Raw genomic sequence first — 26,368 nt, 5'->3', positions numbered from 1 at the left:
GAAGTTGGAGAGGTAGAGGTTAACTGTCGCCGATGCAATACAAGCACTATAGCACAATAGGTACTCAAGTAGGTACTCACATTGGACAAATTGTACTCGGTAGCCAAATATTTCATCAGCGATGAACACTGGGCGGGGCGGTACAGCACCTGAACGACAGCGGCGATCAGAAACAAACCGATGACAAATCTTCGGCGTGTTTGGCGCGACGACGACATGGCGCGGCAGCAGCAGGTACACACAACACGAACTATCGATCCTTATTGTCAGCCGGCTATCGACGAATTCAATGACGTCTTAAATTGCCGTCGAACGTGTTTCGAAACTGAGCGACGCGGAAAAAACGCCGGCGACACGCGGCTAAAAATTACCTACACGATCGTCGGTGGCGGTGGCAAGTCGACGACTGAACGCTGAACGAAAGGTCTGGCGCGCACCGCTTCGCAGACCGCGGACGGCCGGCCGGCCGGCCCCCGGATCGCACACACGCCGCCACCGCCGCCGCGCGTGTCCCTGCCCCCCCCCCCCAACAAAGCAGCAGCTGACGTCCTGGGTAGGTAGGTGCGTGGTCGTCGCGGTCGTGGTCGGCCGTTACCACTTACCGTGGTCCGTGGTCTCGTGGGATAATTGAACTCATACCAACGCATACATATAATACTTATAGTACTTACGTTATATATATGCGGCTGTCGGTTGGGGAGGGATTTTCCTACGTGGATTTCGCGGGTTTTTTGCCATCAGGGCAACGACGACCTAAGGTGAAACGCCACACGGGTCAATGATAATATTAATAATAATATTATAAATTTTGTTTTTCTCCTTTGAAATCTTCCTGCAGGTATCCAATGTATGCTATTTAAGTGGGCGTAATGATGTGTTGGTCTCTGTAAGTTTAGTGGTTTAAATTTGTTCAACGCCATAAACGGATTTCGTCCACTACCACTTGTAGCTAAATACACGACGTACCGTTATACAATATATTATATATATATTTATTACAGTCTACGTCCCCTAGACGAACTGCTTTCGAGCAATTCGCTTTTCACTACGTTACGACAGCAACCAAGGCGCACTGCCAAAACAGCTTAACCCACAAAATAAAATCAATTTTGTTTTGTTTTAATATTATCTAATAACCATTATTGAATAATCAAATAGATATTTAAAAAAATTATAGGTTCAACGCTAAAATATTTTCCGCTTTGTAGTATAACACATAATTTGTTTTAACACTAGCATTTAAATGAGATCAATTTAGGTACCACTGTACCAGAAAAACCTTAATAACACTCTTTTATAGGTTAAAATATTCTGGCGCCATTATGTATCTTAACTGCAGTCCGTGTTAAGCAGCTTAATGTTGATACAAACTGAGCTTAATACTGATGATTGGTGCCAGTTTCCTGCAGGTGCCATGGATCAGTATTCTAATAACTAATTATTTAACACTTTTTCCACTACTTGTCCTTTTAAAATTACTTAAACAGTTTAAAAACAAAATCATGATATATACTAACGTCTAACAATGTCTGTTTAATTGTGAGAGTGACTATTTTCACATATGTGTGTCAAATAAAAACGATTAACGAAGTGCGAGAAAAAAATGTAAAAAGCATCTAAAACTTGTGAAAATTTTGTCACAAAAATAAACATTGCTTGCTGCAAACTGAAAATCATTACTCAAACGTAAGTAAGTGCTGAATTTAAATTTAAAATCAAATTTCTTAAATTTGGTATCACCTTCAGGCTTCAGTAAAAAAAAAAAAAAAAATCGAAACAGCTATTATTAAAATAATAATAAGTTTTCAAACTCTTCACTGCAACTGTCTCAATTCAAAATCCAACACCTGCAAATTTTATTGGCAGAACCACAATATTTTTTTTATTTTTTGTTTTTTTTTTTTTTAATAAAAATAATGTAGGTACAGTTTTTACTTATGTACAATAATCAAGCATTGTAAAAAATAACAAAACGCGATAGCGTAACAGAAGAAAGCGTCAAGTGGAACTACTTCAAAATTAACTGGTGTCCATTTAAAAAAAAAATTACACTGAGATGATATCATTTAGTCAATTTATTTTAAGACAACTAGAAAGATTGCATGGTAAATGGTAATGCATTATAAGCAAGATTAGAAGTAAGATGGCTAAGTGATTGTAAAAGTTTTTATAACTTTTTTCAAAGTAATAGAATGCGAGTATCTAAGTTGATTTTAAATAGAGAGGTTGAGACTTGATGAGTAACGTCTGGTTGCTAACGTATCTGAGACTAGGAATCGTTACAGCTATGGCTTATAATAGGTATAAAGGCTTATGAATTGAGTATTCAGTAATTGAGAATTGGAGTAATATTGAGCTAGGTAGGTATAAATGTTTTATAAAACCCCCAAAGCTAAATTACATAACCAATATAAGTAATTGAACGACGAACCAATTGTTTATAAATTATTAAGCTATACATAAACGACCACTTTTAATGGAATAGTGGAATAGTAATAGTAGATATTTTCAGGAGTTTATTCATCTTTACACCGTGATGGTACGAAAAATGAAAAAGTGTTTAAGTGTGGGTACAGTGGAGTAGATGAGAAGAATAATTAAGTTGTATTTATAAGTTATATTAACATTATATACCTATTATAATGACAATTATTGTTTTCGAGTCATGATACGTTATATGACTCATACGATGGGCGCGCGTTTTTATTATAATTTCTGTTCGTGATACAGAATTGATATAATATTTTTCCTTAAACTTCGCACTGTGTTAAATTACACCCTTTTAAAACCACTATTTATACGACTACGTACCCGTAGTAGGGTAGGCAATCGTTAAAATGAAATAAACGCCTAAGATCTATATGCAATGACAATATATACCCAAACAATGTTCAGTAGACAGTATAGATACGCACTTTCATACGTCTATATTATATTATGAAATATGAATAAATAAGCATTATGTACAATATATTATAATAATAGGTTTATATACAAATAGTTAATAAATAGTTAATTTCATTCACACATTGTTATTAAGACATGCCATATGCACTATATTTTTATTTTTAATAAGAAATTCTAACCTTGGTACTTATACTTATATTTACAGTTAATATACCTATTAATATAGGTATAATATATAAATTATGATACCTATTATACCTTCATTGTAATAATATATAATGATGATGAGTATATTTATAAACCTAACAAACCTCTTATCTAACCCAGGGGCGAACGCAGGAAAAAAATTTTTTTTTTTTTTGGGGGTGGTTGAAAAAATTTAAAGTAGGTATTCATAAATATCATATTATTCATACTGTATGTCTGTATTACACTTTTCTATATTTTATTTTAGTCACTTATACTATATACATAAATACATAATACATATTATATAATATACATATTACATGATAATATAATATCATAGATAATAATTAATAACTAATTATTACAATTATTTTTAGTGTAGGTTAGTTTTAGGAACTTCCGGTAGACGGCAATTACACTCGTTGTCTGTCTACATTACGTACATAATCGGATTGGCGGCCTTCGATGTCCATCAGTTATTAATAAGTTATAACATACTGTCAACTCACTTCGAAACTGCTAAACTGCATTATCATACATTTTATTGGTGATTTTACCACAGAATAGATTAAATGATTTTATTATATGATTTTACTGTATCCATTAATTTACAAACCACGGGAAAAGAGAAACTTTTTAATAACTAATAATTTGTTTTAATTTTTTTGAAATGTTATTAGTAATACTTTAATACATTTGTAGGTCAGATAATTTATTTTTTGTACCTACTATTACAGGGGGTGTTTAAACCCCTAACCCCCCCCCCTGCGTTCGCCCCTGAATTCTAACCTAACCATTATTATGATTATTGTCAATATAATATAATATTAAAATTTAATCAGCTTATCAAATGGGCGAAAAAGATTTTAAATCATTCAGAATTCCTGGAAAAATTATTCCATATACTCAAAACTTAGAAAATATTTTGATCTACTGAGCTGTTTACAGACATTGTCAATTTTTTTTAAGGTTTTTTTTGTGTAAATGTCAATAAAAGTTGAAGTAAAAAAGTTTAATACTTAACACAAGGCATTTTGTATATAATGCTACAATAGTAGCTGGAAATATTTAAAATATACATACACGATTTTTTTAAAAGTATTTTAAGTTTAAATTTTAGGAATATTTAATTTCAAAATTTCAAAGTTACTTTGTTGTTAAAAATTTATAAAATATTGATATTTTTAGCAATTAGTTAAGGATTAAAAATGTAAAACAAGGTTGTACGCAAGTAAGTAGTTAATTCTGTAACCGAAAAATCTAAAAATATATATCCACACTTAAAAAAATTAACTTTAGTTATTAAATTATTTCATTGTAACTAGAAAATATTATTCGACGATACTTTTAGAGAACGTATATTATTGTATTTTACACTCGTATATACACACATTTTCAAATGCAATTTTTATTAATAATATCATAAAAAATATCTATATAGTAAAATATTAGTAGTATTATGGGTTGACAGACCGTCTTCGTTCAGAATCGTTTTTCATACCTATGCAATGATTTTTTATCATTGATTTCACATTTAACTCATTCATTACAGTGACTCCCTATAGACACCTAATGTACAGCAGTGCGTTATACTCACTTAGGTACTCGCTTTTTTTCGTTTTAAAACAAAACCTCAATACAACTTTATTAATTTGCTTTTATTTTACACAAATTAATTATCTTCTTCTTTGTATAGTTTTAAGCGAAGCAAATATTATAGATTTTTATAACCATTAGTCATCTTAAGAAAATGATTTTTGTTGTAAGTAAAAACTGTAGTTAGTATTATATTATGTTATATTTTATACACCTGATAAGATATAGGTACCGCAATTCAATTTTGAGGCATAAGTGCAAATATTTTTTAGAAGTAGGCCCTTTCCTCGTTTATATGGGTTCAAATAATACACATATTATAATACATATTTCTCTAATATACTAATTCTTACGTTAATAATATTAAAGAAATTTAGAATAAGCAAATTTAAAACAGAATATTATAATTTTGCCTTTTTATTATTAAAAATAAAAATAATCATTTACTTATTGTTTACTAGCCTATTTCTTTTTAGTTCATCCATAGAAAATAGGCTGTAGAATGTATAATATTATGATAGAATATTATTACATTAGTTATTGTGCTAACATTTGTTTGTACTTTAGTTGGCAAGATGCTGTGGTGATACTGTTAACTAGTATGGTATAGTAAGATATGTAATTTGTGGTATATTATTATTAAGTTCATTGTTTTAGGAATTTGTATACAATATTATTATGATACCATAATTAGTTATATTTTTCTAGGGACGTATATTTTAGAATTATACTTTTCAGTTTTTACTATACATATTATATGTTCTTCTAAAAGAAACCATATATAGATTTATATCGCATCCGGGTGGATTTAATTTATTGCTATTAATGGCGAGGTGCCAAATTATATAAAATCCCTTGCATACCGGAATCACTCGATCATGAAGGTTTGATTAAAATTGTTTTTCTCTGTTTATTTATTTCACATCATTCAGATTAGTCTCAACCGATTGTGAATAGTAGGTACTGCACATAAAACATGCCATTACATCATTCAGTACCTATACATGGAGTAGATAGATGTTTTAATATTTTTAATACTTGCAAATTTAAAATAAACCTGCTATACGATGTGCCCTGTGGGGCAGTGACTGACCGATTAACGATACAAAGCTTAAAAGTTTTGAAAATATATCAAAAAATGTGCGGTAGCTAGGTTTGGTTTTGTTTAAAAAAAAGTTGAATAAGAAAAAAAATTTAAATGTAAGACTTCCCCTTATAAAGGAGTTTTTTTTCATAACTTACCTACTACTAGTACATCATATATGATTCCAGTCAGTCACTTCCCCACGGGACACATTGTATAATATAGTTACTACTTCAATAATAATTGGTTCCTTACTTTGTCCTAAGTAATTTATGCAACCATATTATTAAGGAACCATGTAAATCAATAATCATTTGTACTATGCATAATTAAAAAAAGTAGTTTTATTGTGATTAATAAGTAGTAATATGATTGTTTTTTTCTTTTTAATTTGAGTTATAATTTTGATTGATTTTGATACTCACAGCACATTTATTTTATCATAATAAATTTATTCGAAATTTAAGCTTGATAATTACCTACTTATATTTTTATGCAAAAAAAAATAATAATTGAAGGATCACTTTTCTCTTAATATTTGTATTACTATACAGAATAAAAACTTAGCATAACTTAAAAAACAGCTTAGTTATGATTAATAATGCTTTTCTTTTAATTGTAAGTATTATTTCGTCTGATTCTATTAGGTACATAGAATTATTTTAATACAACAAGTTTATTAGCGATTTAAGCTTATTTAATAAATACCTTACTATTTTTATAGAATAAAATGAATAATAATAGAGGTATTACTTTATATTTTTATTACAAAATTATATAGAAATTAATAATTCATCAAATATTAATTTTGTAATTAATTTAATTTAAAATAATTATCAATGTCTGCTTATTTGTTTCTTGCCCAATGTTCTCTAAGTAAATATAGGTGAATACCTTTTTAGTGCCTTATTGAGACTTATTAAATCAGCTAATTATATTACTTTATTTTACAATTTATAAACCTATTATTATATTAATTTAATCATAAATAATGATGTCCCGAATAATGGGAATAGGTAACCTACCTATGGAGTATGGACTAAATATTAACATCATGCATGGACTAGCATGGTGATAATTAATAAAATTTGTTTAGTTTTCATTATTTTATGAAAATTGTTTGCTTTATACAATTTACAATCTATACTTATGATAACTATATATATAAAGATAACTCATGATATAATAAACTGTTGAATATACTAATCAATAGGAAAGTTTTTCCAACACTGTGGCATATAGTTATATACCTACTTCGGTTATAATAAAATAAAGTTTATGACTATTATTATATACGCGCGGTCAGCGTGAGCAAAATAATAAATTAATAACATCATTATTTCTTTTTAAGTCATAATATATTTTAGCCATTGTCACTGCCCGGAAGATCAAAAACCGAAAAAACAAAAATAATTTATACACAAGAATATAAAATTATAAATATTAATAATAAGATAAGTAACTAATAAACACAAGTCACGACGGACATATGGCTCATTAAAACTTAAGCCTGGGTAATTAAACTGATAGGTATATAATGCTAATATTTATTTATTTTGGTTATTTTATTTTGTATCGATGTTATTATTCTATAACAACATTTGTTTTTAAAAAATAATGATTTAATCGTCTACTGTCATTAATTCGTATTAACTACCAATATAAAGCAATATATTATGTTGTATACATTTTAGTTCTAGTATTTTACTGTAGAAGATAAACAGGCACCTATATACCTTTTTTTTGTTTTTTTTTTTTTTTTGGGGGGGGGGGTGGTTAGAGACCCCCAATTTTTGTATAGATTGATTGTCGTATTTGGTGAATAAACGATACAGGGACGGGTGGCACTGATGGCAGTATTGTGCTGAACAGTTCCCATCCGCTCCTAGTTTTTGAACAGGAAAAAAATCACCTATACGGCTATACGTGTTACACTAAATGCCTATTATGTTGATTGCTAATATTATATTTGATATTATAATAGCAAGCGTCAAGATTTAAAAACGTAAAGTTTTAATAATCTGAATAATCTAAAGTAATGAACATATTATATCGTCATAAGAATAACTAAATAACTAGTTATTCCTTGAATAATATACAAATCTTAATGAATTAAAATATGGGATTTCTAAGTGACAAGACGTATGCTTGCAAATTCCAAAAAAACAGAATTTAAATAAATGCATACCTACTTAAAGCATAAATGTAGATTCGCTGAGAATAGTAAAAATACTTAGTGATTCATTCTATAAAGCATTAAAGTCGTATATGTTGAATTTGACAATTAATTAATATATTTTATGATTAGTATTTACTATTTTGTGCCAATATTCAAAATAAGTCAGTACAATGTGAGTTTTAATGGGCTATTTTTATATTTTAGAAGATTTAATCACTTCTACCTCTCATCAAGTAATTGGTTGCTGGTATAGGCGTGGTAGCTATATGTATCTTAAATCTAAATTTAACTGCTAAACCCTACATTGCTTATAAAACTTATAAGTTATAAATAATAATATTTACTTAATAATATGTGGCTATAATAAATTATAGTATGTTATTTTATTTTATCGTCAACAGACTTGTTATCACGTTTTCAGTGTTTACGGCAAATTTGGGTAAGTTATTCATTTTTTTCAACTAGTAAAAATACTAAAAATTAAATTACTTTAATACAAAAACTAACTAAGTTAGAATATAAGCTAGTTTCTAAAATTTTCCAAATTTCCAACTTATAAGTTAGTTTGGTAAAAATGGGAACTTGATTACTTTATACCTTAAAATATAAATTTAAAACGTGTTTATTCAACTATTTTTAAGTATAACAAAAATAAATTTCTCAGAGTCTCGGTATTTAATTTAAATATTATTGGTGACCTGAATGATAATTTTATTAGGCCGCGCGTACATTGGAGAGCGTCGAGCGTTGCGTCGCGCAAAAAATTTAAACCCATATAATTTAAATCAAAGTGCGTTATTGACTACAAGCGTCGAGCGTCAGCGGCGCGCCGCGTCACAAATCAAACATATTCGAATTTTGACGCTTGACGCACAGCGCTCTCCAATGTACGCGCGGCCTTAAACGTCTCAACTTTAGTAAGTAGATAGATAATAATGAATAACCACTGTTTCTTGGAATCGAATCGAAAAATCAGTCATTAGAACACAATATGTAACAAAATAAGAAATATACAAACACTATAAAACTTTATTTATTTAATATGTGTATCTATTAGCCATTATAATTAATATAGGCTTCGTGGTTAAGATTTAATACAAGGTATTATAGGTCTATTGTTTAACTAATATAAATAATTAATAACAAATAATATGTCAAGAAAAATGTTTCCATCTTACTTCAATACTTACATCATACTTATTCGATATTTATTAAGAATAATTTATGATCATGGCCATGGTCTATACTCTATAGGTCTATAGCCTAGGTAAACACTTCGGAAAATTTGGATTTTTGAATGAATAAAAATGTAAAAATAAAAAACTAGTTACTTATTATTTTTATGAGTTCAATTAGATTAATACCTACATACATAATTATATTCATAGAATTCTATTCGAGCCTTGATTATAATTTTAAAATCGCAGGGCCCGGGTCAACTGCCCCCTTCGCGCCGTCCCCGATCACAGGTATATAGTATAATTTAAACTTTATACCTGTGACTATGAATTATGATCCATCTTTATGGCTTATGCTACCTACCATAAGTTAACTATGTTATATGATGTGGTATAATAGTATAATAGAACGATACCTAATCACAGGCCACCATGGCGCAATGATGCAGCTTATTTAAAAAAAATATATATATATATATACTTCACCTAAAAGCGCTACCTATTTTGACACGGTGGGAACGTGAAGAGTGCCAGTCTATAAGTATTTAGTAAAAAGTCTATGCACACAACCTCGGACGTAATGACGTATAAGGATATGCACACAACTTACCGTAAACATACGGATTACGCCGATTACGGGCCACGATGTAGAGAACTTACTATATATAGATATCTTCTCTATATTGTGATACGGGCCATACGCCCAAAATTTGAATAAAAAATATTATTCTACTATGTGGTAACGTTTGGTTACTGTGGTATTGTGTGATAACAATTAACCATATGGTAAACTTTAATCGACCATACGGTTCAGCCAATCAAAGAAATTAAATTTACACTAGTACACTACCCGGCATGAGGAGATGTAATGAGAACAGAGAAATGACTAATGAGAATCCCTTTTAAAACTTAAAAAATAAATCTTACACAGTTATGCGTTATACATGTTTTAATATTAATCTTTTATTAGGTATTATAATTTATTTTTTCATTTTTGCGTTACACTATTTACACTCGTTATATTTTGATATGCTAGTCATTAATTATTTTTGAAAAGTACTTGTAGTGTAAATATACTGTATACATCGATACACGAGTGTACTGTAGATTGATCGAGAAAGTAATATAGCGAACTGTTCTGTATTAGTTTCTAACTATAGTAACTATAGTAGATAGTTGACTTAAGATGTGTACCTATCCGGTGTGCTGTTAACCATTGTTAATTGTTTCAACTTATAATTTAGCACTTGGCCTGCGTTAGTATATTGTTGTTAAGTAGTATGTATCTTTAGTATAATCAACTACTACTTATACATAAATACTAATTTTCCAATTAATTATCAACATTGATCTCTAAAAATTGTTTTCATTGATTTATGTATGTCAGCTGAAGATTAAAAGATTAAATTTTGCAGAACCAACTAACACCATACATATATAACCACAATTGGTAAGATATATTTATTTCATGTAAAAATAATTGTAATCCTACAAATAATATAAAATTAGGTTGTCTATTTTAACATTTTATTATTTATATTAATTATTAATGGACTTTGCAGTAATGCAGGTATAACATAATATTTCATACAATTACTAAATTATATTATATTATATAATATATTTTAAATCTTATGATAAAAATTATTGTACTGATGAATACTACTAAGTACTTTTGCAATACATTTAAATAAATAAAATAATTGTATTTAATTCCTGTTATTGCTATCAATTTTTTAATCAGTTTCCTTAATTATAGCCACAGCTCTACATAGACAAAGTAGTAAATAATTAAAAATCTTTTATTACATTTTTGAATTAATACATTTGAGTTATATTTTATATTATAAAAATAAGTTTATAAATATAATAATGTATTTATTTTTTTGCTATTTATTTTTAGTTTATTGTTTGTATAACAGATACAATTGATAAAATCATTATGGAACAATTAAACAACTCAGTTGTAAGTATTCAATAGTATACACTATGTTACACATTTATAAAACATAAATGTTTTTTTGTTATACCTAATTATCATATTATGTTAAACAAGATAAATATTCATTACCTATTGTAATTACATATTCAATCTAACATTCAAACCTGACAGAAACAATAATGAACATCACAATTAAATGTCAGAGATTTAGCCTAAGCATAATGATTTTTTATTAGCATTATAATATATTCATGTACACAACCCACAAATTTAATTAATTTTTCTTGTACATGTGTAAACAAACAGAATTTGAATAATTGTTATTTATTATTCATCCAATAAAGTGTTATTTAATCTCTATATTATATTAATACCTACATTTTAATCTACAATTCTTATAAATTGTATTATCTTAGGAAGTGTTAAATACTGTAAAATCGATTGTACATCACTTAAATATAGTCAATTTAGCTAATATGACACAGAAAATGATTGCTTTGCCAATAAATAATGTTAAACTATTTGAAGAAATTTCAGATATAATATTTGATCGAGTATGTATATATTAATAATAATTATAGTTCTAACTCGTAATTCAACCTGTATAATATTATCATTATTATTTTTTTTTTAATCTCATTTTCATTATAACCACCTAGGCTTTAAAAAGACAAAATCTTACACATATATATGCCCAGATGTGTGCAGCTATGATTAATAATTCCAAGTTTAATAAGGCTGCTTCAGATACTAAAATAACATTTCAAAAAGTTCTATTACAAAAATGTTCTAATGTATTTTATACTTCAACAAAGTATCAACAAGAGTTAGACAAATTAAAAGATAAGATGAAAAACAATAATAATATGGTAAATAGTTATGTTATTATTATATTTTACTATGATTATTAATTATTATTAATTTTTTTTATTATTACTATTATTAGCTTCTTATTATAAATCTAGCAATTATTAATAATTATTATCTATGGTTCTTGACATAATAGAATACCTTTTATATGTTTTGTTTTATTCCTAATTTCTGTATGAAATTAAATATAATTCTGAATTCAAAAAAGGTGTCTTATTTTTGAAGGTTGGGTCCAATAGTTCTTATAACAATTATTATTTGTTTACCAGGTACCAGAGACGTTTATAACCACTTTGAATAATTTTCAATTTGAATTTAATAAGAGATCCACATGCAATTGCAGGTGTATTTTGAATAAATATACTTTTATTTTTATTTTTTTATATATCAAATATTATTTTTGATAGATTTATTGGTGAACTATTTAGAAAGGGTGCCTTTCCAGAAAAAATTATATTATCATGCATTACAGATTTAAGCAAAGAAAAAAATGAACTAGAAATGCATTGTTTATGTATAATACTACAATTAGCAGGACCAATATTATCAAAAGTAACAATAATAAATTGCTGGAAAGAAATTGTTTAATATATATAAATTTTGTTTTTAAGACACATGATTTGAACTTACCAGTAAACAAGCTTGTATCCTCTGTAGATAACCATGATATGTCATCGACACTAAAATGTTTAATACTCCAAGTACAGAAAATGCATTCTAAAGGTTGGATAAATGAGGGTAATTGTTTTTTAGTTTTAAAAGAATTTTTAAAAACTGATCTGCTGTATAAATGATGAGTGTACCCTTAAATTAAGTAATACACTAATACGTTACTGTAAATGATATTTTATACATTAGCATTTTTTTTTTTATGTATAATTATATAATTAATCATCGCATATAAAACACTTAAATCTGAGAGGTGATGGGCAGTTGGTCTGTTGGCCTAAACTTTTATAGATATTTTAATATTTTATAATGTATTAAATTTGAATTAGTAATTCATTTTTTTATTAGTCATGTGGTAGACCTATTGCTAAAAACAAATTGTACATAATATTAACTATTTTATTATTATTATAATATACTATTATGTCATATAACATTTTCAGTAATTGTAATAGTTATTTGATAATTAATATCTAACCTTCAAAATTTTCTTAATTTAATGAATTTAATATTAATTGTTTTATTGTATTTACAGAGCCTGTCAAGATTGTCAACAATTGTTTTTCATTTAATGAGTTACCATCACAATTTAAAAGTGTGTATAGATTAAAATCATATAAAATTATGGCTGAGTGGATTTTTGATGAATGCTATGATATTCTTTTCAATTTTTTCAACAAAAATAAAACTGATGTATGTATCAATACCCCCTACTGTAAAATAATTTCTGATTCAAGTATGTGTCATTTATATACTTTCAGGAAGTTATACAGTTATCAGAAATGAACAGTACTTGGATTTTCTATGATCCAGTATCTTTTGTTGTATCAATGATTCTTGTAGCCCTAGAGGAAAACCAAAACATAAGAAATTATGCTGGAAAACTTTTAGATAATCTTAATAAAAAAAGATTGTTATCTAAACATTCAATTCAGTTAGGGTAAATAGTATGAGAAAGTAATTTTAAATATCTTTGTTATACTTGTTAATTATTTCAGAGTCAAAAAAGTATTGAATGATTCGGGCATAAAGAAAGAGTATCCACATCTCTTAAATTTAATTTCAGATATAACAGATCACTCTAAATACTTTGAACCTTAAAGTTTAGTTTAACCTGTTGAATTTAAATTTGTAGTAATTATATATTTTGTAGAATTTCGTGTTAAATGATTTTTGATGAATTATAGTTTTCTTTATATACTTTTTAAAATTAAATTTTTTACCATCCCAATTGTTAAACTAATAAATAAAATGTATGGTTGAATTTAAATTTATAGTTATTAATTACATGTTTTGTAGAATTTTGTGTTCAATGTTTTTTTGGTGAATTATCATCTTTTATATTTTATAATATGACATTTTTTACCATCTCAGTTGTCAAACTAATAAATATGATGAATAACGAATATGTATATGACTATTGTTTAAAATTGTTAAATAATTATTTAATTGTGAAAATAAAGTTAGATAAATCTTTATTATCAACTTTTTAAATTATTTAAGTACGCAATATTCATTCTTAGGAGATTTTATACCCCTCTCCCCCACCATATACAGAGGAATAGTTACTCCTATGATTATGAAGTAATGATAATTACTTATGGATTTATATGAATGTTTAGTATATTATGTCAATATAAATATATATATTTTATTTTATTATAATCATAAAATGTTTCAGCACACATGTGGTGCAATTACAAGTAATTATTTTTTTTTTAAATATAAATATTTATTTCTTTGTTTAGAAGTAATTAAATTATAATATTAATTTTTGATAAATTATTTGTACGTTGTCAGCAGTGATATGAGAATTGTCAGAGAATATCAAGTAATACCACAGAACAATAGCAAAACTATATCACTGTGTGTACCCACAATTACTACAATTTTTATTATAATCACTTGTAGACATACCTAGCTTGACAAATAAAAAATTGCATTACATTTTTATAATTTTTTCAAGGGGGAGGGGTGAGCATAGGAGAAATACCACTGTTTTCAGTTCTGCCTCTTCTACCTTTTCTGTCAATTCTATACTAGTGAGGCTGGCCACCATTGTCTTGCACCACCACAAAATCGTAAATGCACACGCTGCACCACCCATGAGTAATGACGCCCATGTTTTAAATCATTGGTAATATTTAGAGGTCACAACTGCATACATAATATATTAATATTATAATCATTATTGTTGGACGTTGGTCCTATAGCCTATAGGCTAAATACATAATATAGTAAAAACTAAAAACAAAACAATCATAATCGGAGAGCGAAGAAGTATCACGGTGCTGCGATCTATCGGTAAGAATTGTTCAACGTGACGTTTACGTTAATGTAATACGGTATTCACCGAATAATTTTGACTAGCTCTCATAAGTGACGATATGATAAGAATGCAAAGTATATATACTGGTGAAACCACAGAAGCAAATGTACTTGCTTCGGCAGTACATATACTAAAATTGGAACGATACAGAGAAGATTAGCATGGCCCCTGCGCAAGGATGACACGCAAAATCGTGAAGCGTTCCACATTTTTTTGTAATTTTTTTTCGATTACGCCGACAGTTACACAATATATATATATATATATATATATATATATCTAAATATCTTCAACATTAGGAATGGGACTTGGAATGTTTTTCTAAGTTTTTTGAAGAAATTGTACAATTAATTGTTTTCATTCGATATCTTAGTGTAAATTTTTAATAATTAATATTTTATGATTAAACATGAATAAATACAAAAAATTAGGAAAATTTCCCAAAATTCCACATATCTAAATATCACACATTTTATTTGTTTTAATGATTGACAATATGATTTTATTACAAAAATCGAATACTGGTATTAAATATTGTGAGAAATAATTCTTCTAAACATTCTAAACTAATTTTGAACAATATTTAAAAATAATTAATTTATTAATGCTATTTTTTTTATTATTATTATTAATCGAAATATATCCTCGGCGACATAGGCCATTGGGTTACAACATTTTAATTACTTTGGGTTTAGATTACATTGACAACTAAATTATTTACAATTAAGTATGAACGTTATTATATTTGTAAGATACATTAGATTGGTATATTTATATAATCACTGCATCGCTGTACCACATAAATTATACATATTTGAAAAATTACAACGTAGCGATACGTTATTATCGTCATTAGTAGAAATATGGCACATATACTTGTTTGTAAGAAAAAAAACAAACAATTTAAACACGGACAACTATTGGTTACAGAAATTTAAATGGCAAATCCCAGAGTGGAGGTAATAAAATGCATCTTGTCGAATTAATTGAAATTGAAATTCGAAATATGTTAATCAGTGAGCGAACACGTCATGATTTTATGATCATGAATAATCTCTATTGGTAACTGACATAGGGTAAGAACAAATGTCATAAATCTATAATTTGTAGTGAATTGATGATAGATACTTAAGTGATTTTTTTTTTTAGTATTATTTGATTAACGATATTTTAAATTGGAGTTAAATCCTCCGGCGTCCGTAACTGGTATCGCAGTAAGTATACAGCAAATAATTCATTTATAAGGTGGCGTCGACGCGTCGTGGCGAGCACCCAGCACCGAGCAGTAAAAGTAAAAGTAATGAGATGAGATTGTCAACAATGCCAAAATATGTCAACTGTCAACGTCCGTCGTCCACAACTGATTATCATTATCAGTTAACCACTAATGGTTATCAGTGAAATAAACTGTGTTATCAAAGTTATTTGCCGCACAGCATAAAATCATCGTACGTATCGGTTTTTCAGTGTTTTGCTCTGCCATTCATCTTATGTTACAAAATAATATGTTAATAATCGTTATGATACACGTATTACATAATACGTAAACTGTTTACAAACTTTGGTTCGAATTAGTTATCAGTTTGGTTCTTTATCATTTGACTTAGTGTTGTTCGCCGCATACACGTCTTAAAACTGAGCTCCTTCAATAATTCAATATATATTCGTGGTCAAAGTAGTTATCGAATCAAGGAACCAAGTGCCGACCAGTATTGGTCGCTCGGTGTGTTAATTAACAGTCTTGAAATCCACCGGATCCAATGAGGTTGAATAATGAAAACCGTAGTGGAAGAAGAACCCATCAAGGAACAACCGGATGAGGGTACTCAACAAGCATTCAATCGGTACAAGCAGTTGAAGATGTTCGTCCGACGGCTAGGAAAAGAGTTGTTGTTTGCACTTTTTGTTACGTGCACTACATACGCAACTATAATAAACATGTAAGCTGTATAAGTACACAGTTTTGAAACCAATTTGTATTTGTTGTATAATCTTTTTTTGTATTCTTAATTTTAGACAAAATGATTACGATGTCAAAGGCCCCAAACCAAAACCATTTTTTCGTGCTAATTCGTGTGTCAAAGATTTCTACACAGGTGATTTAAAATCTGTGTTAGAAAAAGCTACCCTGGCTGACATAGCAGTTGTAATGTTCTATGCACCATGGGATGCTGATTCTATCAATTCTCAAGAAGCGTTCATTGAGGCATGTGAAAACAACAAAGAAGAAGTAATAAAAACACTGAAATAAAACGTTTTACTAGATGTGTGCTAATTCATATTATTAATTTAAGGTATATTTTGCTGCTGTTAATTGTTGGCAACCAGAAAGTATTTGCAGTAAAGTACTTAAAGGAAATAAAATATATCCTATGATAGTTGCTTACGATTACAACAAAGTTGGGATTTATTATGCAGGACCTTCAGATGATGCAGCATATATAACACGTTTTGTAGACACTATGAAGCGCCCAGTAAAATTATTGAACAGCAAATTGGATTTGTTAAAAGTCCATCAGCAATATCATGTGAGTACTTACTAAAAGTGTGCATTATCATAACAGATAAGCAGTTTATAATATAATGGTTATTGTTTATCAGAATGTTCTAGTAGCATCTGTCGATTTTAAAACTACTCAAGGATGGGATATGTATAAAATTGTTTTGGATGCAGCGATTAATCATTTAAAAGCCGATCCATTACAAATTTATGTAAAATGGTGTGTTGCTACTTGGCCATTAAGTAGTAAAGAACCCTTGATTAAGTTACTTCTATGGAACCACACATTGGTGAATATACTAATATTTAAAAATAGAGAATATTTTATGCATACAATTGTTTAAAATAAATTATAAATTGCTCTTAAATATGTCAAGGCTTTTAATGAATCATTTATTAATCATGAAACACTTGGAAATTAGGTAATGCAAGAGACCAAATTAACAACTCGATGGGTACCTGCTATTGCACGCAGTAGATCTCTTATACTAGATAATAGTTTTAAAAATGGACCTACTATGTTATTGTTTACACCACATAATCCTTATTTGGATTTTAACCCAATTTATTCAATGGTAATCATTAATGTTATAATAGTGTTTAATAGTTCAATAGTAAAGTAAATATTATGTTTTAGCTTCAATTACTGAGTATTGAATACTACAACTGCCAAACAGTGTCTATTCCAGCAAAGTATATTGCAAAACATTTAATAAAAGAAATAAAATGTACGTAAATAATTCTGTTATTAATCTATAGTATATTATTTTAGGTTAATAATGTAATTTTGTTTTAAGCATTTTATAATGAGCGACCAAAATATGTGAAACAGTGTCATGAGATAATAATGAATAAATATCCTGATAAGATGGCTAGTATTCTTAAAAAACATAATGCCACATTGCAAATAGAAAATCAAGATAGCTTTAATTTAGATACAAACCTAGAAGTAAATTATCTAAATAAAGCTCTGTGTAAAATGTCTAAAAGCATATTTTTTGACCCCAAAATAAGTTATTGTTCAAATGATTTGGATAAGTCTAAGAAGAAAATGTAAGATATTCTATTTTATAATATTGACAATCATGTTTAATCCATATAATTTATTAGAACTAAAATCAACATGTCAAATCATGTGAGTACAGAACAATTTGTTGAAAAATTGAAAGAAACTCAGTGTTACAGAAGCTTACTTGCTAACAAATATTTTAGGTAAGTATAATACTCACAATAATATATATATATTTATATTTTATATACATGTTTACTTATAATTTTAAATTGTGAAAATTTATATCTGTTTTAATTTACTATTTATATATTTATTTAGATTTTCTAAACCTGATGAAGCTTTTATATACAACACTACTGATGCATTGAGATCAGCATGTTTAGCAAATAAAAGTATGACATTTCTAGCTTTGGATTCAAATTATCATTATCATACTGCTAAAGATTTTGGCATAAACTTAAATCACTATCGTGAAAGAACTGCAGTTGTGATTTATGATATGAAGGTATTGTTGAGTATAAATTTAATGATGTAGTAAAATTATCTGTGCCATTTGTTCGTGCTTAAAGTAGGACTTGTAGTTCACTGATATGAATTTTTTCTAAATCATATAATATCTACTATTATATTGATTGTATCGAATTTACAGTTCCAATTAATGTAAAGGTTTCATCGAAGTTTTTCATTAATATAAGATAAATCTATTTTTTTCTTGCTTGGAATGCAATTAAAATATTTTATATGTTTCTTCTTAATATTTATTTTATGAACAATTAAATTATAGTTGTTTTTAAACTTAATATCCATATAGATGTCTGTTTTTCGGAAATTTCCTCCTTGAAAAAAAAAGTGATAAGTCACCAATGAGATGTTTAGTGCAGATAAAATAAAATTTAATATAATTATAATTTGAAAAGAAAAATGTATAAGTTTTAGTTTTCAGTGGTATTTTATTATTATTTCTTTATGAACCCCTTTTTTGTAGGAAATCATAACAATTTGTATACCTCATGGTTATGAATAAGGAAAAAAAATAATAAATCATAAACAATTTTTATTTTACGATAGTACATAATATACAATCTTTATAAGATACTCAACCATTTTAAAACTAATTTCAGTATGTGAGGTGCAAACTAGTCGCTGTATTCAGTATCTCTTATATATTTCATATCACAATATATACGATATATTGTGTGAATGTAATTGAAGTAAATCAAGGGCCTTTTATATATTAAATTCCACTTTTATTATGTTATTCATCTACCACTACAACATGTGAAATAAGATATTTGTTAATTGCAATATTATTTTCATAATTTAATTGGGAACAACATAGAGATTAACCACATTCACATAACTTTGATTATTGGTATTTATAATATTAACTAATGAGCCATATCAAAACAAATTCAAGTTATTTATTTATATTTAATAAATTGAATATGTTTTTTAATCATATTTATCTAATATTGTGTTAGTATAGGTAAATATTATAACTTAAGTGAAATAAAAATAATATTAATCATGAATAAATAGGTTATAATATGTAGAATGTAGATTGATGTATAATATGCACTAACTGTCATTTGCCAAAAATGCTTTAACATATGTACTATATAGTTCAAATATGTACTCAAAAAAAATTAATTTTTTAATTTATATTAGTATAAGTAAAATTATAGCACCTAAATATTTTTTTTTGAATAAACTAACCTTATAGGATTTGAGTTTCTCGTGATGAGTGTTAAGATGCTTGATAATCAATGGTAATTATGAAGGATTCTACTCATAACATATCATAAAGAATTGGTTATTGTTTTAATAAATATACAAAAAATACAATAACTTTTATATTTGATTTTTTATATGAAAATTGGATTCTATTAAAATCCAAAACTTGGATAAGTATGTTGTGCATTATAATACATACAGCAAATTAAAGTTTGTATTTTTATCTAAAATATTATAATGTTCATCGACTTAATATCAGACTGAAATGTTAGATCATTATGTGTGTTTCCTTGTTGGTTTTAATGATGTTATTTTTTTTTTTTAAGTCAATTATGAGCATTTTCAAACAGTATTTTACACACTCATATTCACTTAAAAAATTAACTTTCAAATGTGGTAAAAAACCAAATAGAGAACACAGATAATCTTCTTACATTTAAGTTTGATAATAGGTCAATTAACTTTAATATTTAAATTTATATTACAAAACCAAAACTTCTGGACTTTCATATTGCTTTATTATATATTTGTAATACAGATACAACACATGCAGGTATGACGCCCTCATCATGGGACAAACTCAATATTTTATTTTATCATTCATAAATTAATGCTTCTTTATTTTAATAAACCGAGTTTAATTTTTAATAATATCTAATTGTCATGTTTTTTTCTAGTCTGAAATGGTTCATACATTACCAAAAACTAGTCATGTTACAAAAGATACAATGACCAAATTACTGATAGATTTTCTTGAGAATCGAGCAAAACGCCATTTACGGTCTTCTGCTGATCTTGATGTTAATTTTCATTTGTATCGAGGGAAAATAAAAGGCAAAGAAACTGTCTACATTGAAACGTTAAATTCTGAAACATTTAATAATGCAGTTTTTAACAACACCGACGTAATTTATACCAATTTTAAATATTTAAACAAATGTTAATGTTTTTTTTTTCTTATAGAATGTTGTAGTATACTTTTACACTCCATTTTGTGCGTATTGTCAAGTTGTTGCACACGTGCTGTTAAGTGTTGCTCGTTTAATGCGAAATGTCAAAGATCTCAAATTTTTCCGCTTCAATGCTAGCAACAATGATTTAAGTTGGCATTTGACTGTACAAACATTTCCTACCATTATAATTTTTCCTGCTAAAAAGTAATATTAGTTATCATTGTTTTTATAAGAAAACTATTTAACTTATTCTACTTTTACTTTTTGTTTTGTTTTAGAAAAGCTGAAAGTTTTGTTTTTCCATATAACACTGAGTTAACATCCAATAATTTGTCTCAGTTTATTCTATCTAATCTATTACTAGAGACTCGGTTACAAGCTATGGTCGGCTTATGTACTGTATGGGATTCTTCTGAGGTAGTATTGATTTATTAAATTTTAATGTTTGCATTAGATAACATATAATTTATGTTTTAAGGATTACAACAAACAACTTCATTACTGTCTTCGAGATATTAAACTTGTCTGCGATGCAAACATATCAAAATCACTCCAGTCATACCGCAGAGGTCTTGTGTACAGAGAAAAAAATAAAAATGTTACATTAACACCTATCTTTAATAGATTGAGGTATTTAAAAGCTTTCAGTCTCATTTTAGATGTAACTCATAAATTAAATTCCAAATCCTTGCAAAAGTTTTCTGAAATTTATAACTTTTAGTTGTTTCAGTTCTAGCTGTAAGTATATAATTTAGTATACCTATTGTTATTTTAAACTTTGAATCACTTGTTAAATTAATAAAATTTATATTTCTCATATGTTATAGGTTTAATTAAAACAAACTGTGATAATGTTATATGATAAAAAAATGAATTTATTTTATTGAATTAAAGTTGACAAATTGGGTTTTCAGTTCATTTTTTTTCTTTCTTCTGCGTGCTATTGTGTGATATCAGTATTCTGGTGCTGGTTTTTGTGTAGGTAGAAGTCCAAATCTCTCCTTGATACGAATTCGCTCTTTAGAATGTTGATCAGTTGGAGTAAATCGAGCTAAAATTTTAATATTCATTATATGATTCTAAGAAGAGAAAAAATATAGTAATAATAACAATAGTAATAATAGTTTTACCTGGGTGGGCACTTAAAGTTTGGTTGCCAGAGGGATCCATTTTCTATTCATAAATGAAAATAGAATATATTAATATTAATTGTAAGATTAATTAAAAAAAATATATAACAAGCTTTGTATAACGAGAATCAAAAGTCCTTGGTTACATTTTTGAATTGACAAATGTAAGTAATATAATCTAAGTTATTTGTAACTAATATTTTTTAAACAATAATAATATATTGTCCACAATTACATACATTCGTCGGATCTATTCAAATGTAAACAAATACAAGCGATACAGTTACAGACAGGTTTTTGCGTTACCTTTAAAGTGTAAACCCGTGTACCGTCTTCACCGCGATAATATCTTAAAAGCATTTTCAAGTTTTCGACAAGTATTTTAAGTATTTTGAGTTTATTTTGTTCAATGTTCAGTTGATCCTTTATCAAGCTAGTAGCAACAAGCACAACAACTTACTGGTCAAGCACGTGGTCAATGTAAACTACAGTCGTTTTTTTAATCACTGGTAGAGTGGTAGCAGAGTGTAACATAATATATATTATCTATGGTAACATCTTATCGGCCTCGGGTGCTTCGGCTATCACAGAATAAATGATTAAATTCCATAGATAATAAATAAAAATGCATTTATTATCTAATATGTTAAATTCTGTGCAAGGTGGATATATTATAATAAATAATAAATTTATCCACCTTGATTCTGTGCTTTGTGGTCTTTATTATCTATTCTATACTGGTCGGTGGTCCTAATCAGTTTTTCCTTACCATTAACCAAGGTTCTGCACAATCGCAATATTTATCAATTCTCATAAGGCGGTAACCATAATACTGATTAATATATTGCCTATCTATGTCTTAAAAGGGGTTCTAATAAATATTCCTATTTAGTATTTACTCAAAGTTTCGAGATTTCAGAATTCAAGATGAGTAAATTATTATTACTATCATCGAGATTATTCTATTCAATTTAATTGAATTATACCAGATATTTTAAAACAAGTTATACAATCATTTAATTTCGATAGGACTGAAATGTTATATTATATTATAGTATTTTATTAAACATATTGATGGCGTTAAGTCGTCGGCGGCGGTGGTATATATTCAGCGACAATCCACTTTAGCGAGCTGTGACTTTATCTATATTTTCCTATAAATAGTATAAATCCATAATAATAAAACTGATAGAACGCAACGGCGTAATGACAATTTTATTATATTGATAATAATAATAATTCATGTGGCATCATATATGAATCGCTAAATGCAGAAAGGACACATGTCCAAGTTTTAAAATTTTTCAGGAAACACAAAAAACTTAATATATTTGAAAAAAATTGAATTACAAATTGTATGTTATAGAATAATATAGTTTAAGACATGGTATACATGTTTCTACAATCACTTAAAAAAATATAATTAAACTGTAGGTATCTGAAGGACTTTAAGGTTGTGGACATGTGCCGTTTATGTATCAAATTACCATTATTATATTTCGAAAATAACAGTTTTCTTATAAATAAGTAGCTTTAATATGCATAAATATTAAAATGACATGATTAAATAATATGCAGTAGATTATATGTATACTAATATTGAGTCACAAATATTTGATTTTTTTTTAATAATTAAAAATTTAATTATATAAATATCTTATGTTCTATTTTGTCTTCCTTGGAGTGTCTCGGTTTGTAACGAAAAAATATAATTCTAAAATGATTGCAATGCTGCCTCTGAAATATATTTCCCTAGTTGCTTCAAATCTTTCATTTTGCTTTCAAGAATTGGTAAGCTTGAAGTATAAACTAGTGTTTTTGGGAGTTGTATGGGCATTACGTTGTTTTTTCTCACTACTCATATGAATATTCATTAAAGTAGGTTAGGTCAAGCAGGAATAGTGTGTTTTGCGTAAACGGGTATCGCGCTATCAAATAAATGTGCAAGGGACATCCTGTTGTGTGGCGCGCTAGCTTTAAGACCATGAATATGAGATATACGAGGGGATATTAACTGTAGCGGGGACTAGGGATTCTCTCTACGTACAACAAGACGACTGGCGACTGGACGACCAGAAGACCACACCACACTCAGTCACATATCACTTGTCCACAATTAATTATTTTGACTTAGACGAAATTTTATTCAAAATATTATTTGGACTTAGTCGAACTTTATTAAATAACTGTAAAGACTTAAAGAAATTCATACTATTATAATAAATCATCAAGAGTTGTCTTTCTTCCATCTAACTAAATTGATCTTCCGACTGGGGATGGTTACACCACGCACGAACCGTCTCTAAACGAAGACTCAAAACTCTACAAGTATTATAGCTTCGTATAGTACGCGTAATAATACTGCCTACGTCCCTATACGATTATAATTTATTGGTATTTAAAAAAAAAATTTAATATATTAGCCATTAATTGTTATTTACTCTAAAGACATATTTGATATATTATGACTTGCCAAACAGGGCCGGTCCAAAGTATTTTGACGCCCCGGGAAATTTGTTGAAAGGCGCCCTTAATTAAATTCTCCATAATACATTTAATACTTTTTATACTTACCTACATATTTTGTTAAAAATTCTTATATTTATGGATAGGTAAAGGATTAAAAAACTTATTTAAATACAATTTATAGACGTATCGGCTGTAACACTTACTTTTTTGGTTTTCCTGAGTTAATTATTATATATCATTGTATATTATTTTTCAATTATTTGTAATATAATAATAAAAACTGGAAAGTGGAGTAAAATCTATAAAATAAAAAATATATATAACAGAATATTCTGTCATAGATAATTTAGTCATTTAGTTATATTATTGTCTATTTGAATAAATATTACGCTAAAATTTATCAAATATTCGTATATTAAAAGCACCCCTAAAAAAGTAGTGCCCCGGGCAACCACCCAGTTCGCCCGTATCTTGTGCCGGTACTGTTGTCAAATAGGTATCGATAACTAATATTTTACCAAACGAAATTTTCGAATAATTATGCGATATATTTTGGAAAAATAAGTTATTTGTGTATCCAAAAACAATTACAATCCCTTTCAATAACCTTTACTGCGCAGTATTAAATTTTTTTTACAAGGTTTTAGAAAAACTTAAATTGTGTAATTTTATTTTAATCAAGGTAATAATTACTCAAGTTTTAAATATGATTTGAAAAAAATATTATTATATACGGTATTTAATTTTGTCTGCTAATAATATTTATTTGAAACAGAGTAGAAATACATAAAGAAGTTAAAATAGTTTTAAATTGAAATTAAAAATAACAATTAATAATATCTGATTCATAAGAGGTACGAAACCTAAAATTCATTTTTGATAAAAAATCATCGGTTAATTCAGTAAAAAATGTGTTTTAGGTATCTATATAGTGATTTTTAATTTTAATGATTGATATTTGACCTGCAAATATAAATAATTTTTTTACGGATTTTAATTTAAATAATCTTGTTAGACAATTTTTTTTCTACAAAAGTAAATAATTTTTTTATAATTTTGCATTGTGTATAATTGTTGTATATTGAAATACAGTAATACATGATCTGTAAGTACTTGCATACTTATTGGCTATTTGCATCGTAAAAACTGTCTTATCCTTAATAATATGCAGCTTTTTATTATTGTAAAAATGTTTAATTTATATTTTCTATTTAATTTTACAATTTTTGAAAAATAATACATCAAAATACATAGCAAGTTTAATACGTTTATAATATTGTTTAAGAGTCATCATAAGTAATTTTAAAGATTTATAGCTCTGCATACATTTTTATATAAAACTATTGTATTTATATATTAAAAAAATAAATAGATATTTTGGCCTTAAAATATTAGCACTGATAAATTAGTACTAAACAATGTATTTTTTTTTTGTGTTTGATTAAAATTGCTAAAAGTGAAGACCTTATTTTTGATAGCCCGCAATTAATGTAACATTAAGAAATTGTTGGTCCCTGTTATAGTCTGTACATAAAAGTGTATAGTCATCAAATTATCAATTTATTATATTTGCGTAATCCATCAGTTGTATATAATCGTGAAATATATAAATATCATATATTTATAT

At 27.4% G+C, this 26,368-nt stretch overlaps 4 protein-coding genes and 1 non-coding gene across 10 annotated transcripts in view; 3 read left to right on the top strand and 2 right to left on the bottom strand.

The window, feature by feature from the left end:
- The window catches only part of Fas1 (fasciclin 1 Fas1 domain-containing), a 68,134-nt gene extending 67,732 nt beyond the window's left edge, over positions 1-402 (bottom strand). Inside the window, exon 1 of the mRNA XM_015523505.2 lies at positions 81-402. Coding sequence (XP_015378991.1) covers positions 81-218 — 138 coding nt within the window. The 5' untranslated portion in view covers positions 219-402. The remainder of the gene's footprint in view (positions 1-80) is intronic.
- Positions 1-14,009, top strand: part of LOC107173095 (uncharacterized) — a 29,313-nt gene extending 15,304 nt beyond the window's left edge. Inside the window, exons 1-11 of one of the 6 annotated variants that reach the window (XM_089219101.1) lie at positions 9,859-10,411; positions 10,521-10,583; positions 11,037-11,099; positions 11,492-11,629; positions 11,735-11,944; positions 12,215-12,288; positions 12,353-12,497; positions 12,557-12,668; positions 13,150-13,307; positions 13,376-13,554; positions 13,613-14,009. In XM_089219101.1, the coding sequence (XP_089075227.1) occupies positions 11,076-11,099; positions 11,492-11,629; positions 11,735-11,944; positions 12,215-12,288; positions 12,353-12,497; positions 12,557-12,668; positions 13,150-13,307; positions 13,376-13,554; positions 13,613-13,715 (1,143 nt within the window). In that variant the 5' untranslated portion in view covers positions 9,859-10,411; positions 10,521-10,583; positions 11,037-11,075 and the 3' untranslated portion in view covers positions 13,716-14,009. Of the gene's footprint in view, positions 1-9,858; positions 10,584-11,036; positions 11,100-11,491; positions 11,630-11,734; positions 11,945-12,214; positions 12,289-12,352; positions 12,498-12,556; positions 12,684-13,149; positions 13,308-13,375; positions 13,555-13,612 lie in introns of those variants that run through there. The other 5 variants (XM_089219099.1, XM_089219098.1, XM_089219100.1 and 2 more) reach the window with 5 other exon arrangements.
- A 1,040-nt stretch (positions 14,010-15,049) lies between these two features.
- LOC149058863 (U6 spliceosomal RNA) lies at positions 15,050-15,156 on the top strand. Its single transcript, XR_016190642.1, has one exon. It is a non-coding gene; the product is annotated as a U6 spliceosomal RNA (small nuclear RNA).
- Positions 15,157-16,373: 1,217 nt separating this feature from the next.
- LOC107173117 (thioredoxin domain-containing protein 11) lies at positions 16,374-22,055 on the top strand. The gene is made up of 13 exons (XM_089220144.1): positions 16,374-16,883; positions 16,960-17,173; positions 17,238-17,471; positions 17,545-17,733; positions 17,866-18,018; positions 18,081-18,171; positions 18,241-18,496; positions 18,554-18,655; positions 18,774-18,960; positions 20,867-21,094; positions 21,153-21,346; positions 21,421-21,559; positions 21,621-22,055. Exons 1-13 carry the CDS (start codon positions 16,717-16,719, stop codon positions 21,861-21,863), a joined length of 2,397 nt encoding a protein of 798 aa, XP_089076270.1. The 5' UTR covers positions 16,374-16,716; the 3' UTR covers positions 21,864-22,055.
- Positions 21,995-22,880, bottom strand: Nop10 (Nop10 ribonucleoprotein). Its single transcript, XM_015523513.2, has 3 exons — positions 22,579-22,880; positions 22,273-22,315; positions 21,995-22,193 (listed from the first exon to the last, which is right to left on the bottom strand). The coding sequence occupies exons 1-3, from the start codon at positions 22,630-22,632 to the stop codon at positions 22,096-22,098; spliced, it is 195 nt and encodes a 64-aa protein (XP_015378999.1). The 5' UTR covers positions 22,633-22,880; the 3' UTR covers positions 21,995-22,095.
- Positions 22,881-26,368: the final 3,488 nt, after the last annotated feature.

This window comes from Diuraphis noxia, unplaced genomic scaffold (assembly GCF_037042655.1).
Source record: "Diuraphis noxia isolate RWA-SAM2 unplaced genomic scaffold, SU_Dnox_SAM2 contig0002, whole genome shotgun sequence".
NCBI classification, from domain to species: Eukaryota; Metazoa; Arthropoda; class Insecta; order Hemiptera; family Aphididae; genus Diuraphis; species Diuraphis noxia.
Note: the sequence above shows the minus strand (reverse complement) of the source record. Positions and strands in the feature narration are given on the sequence as shown.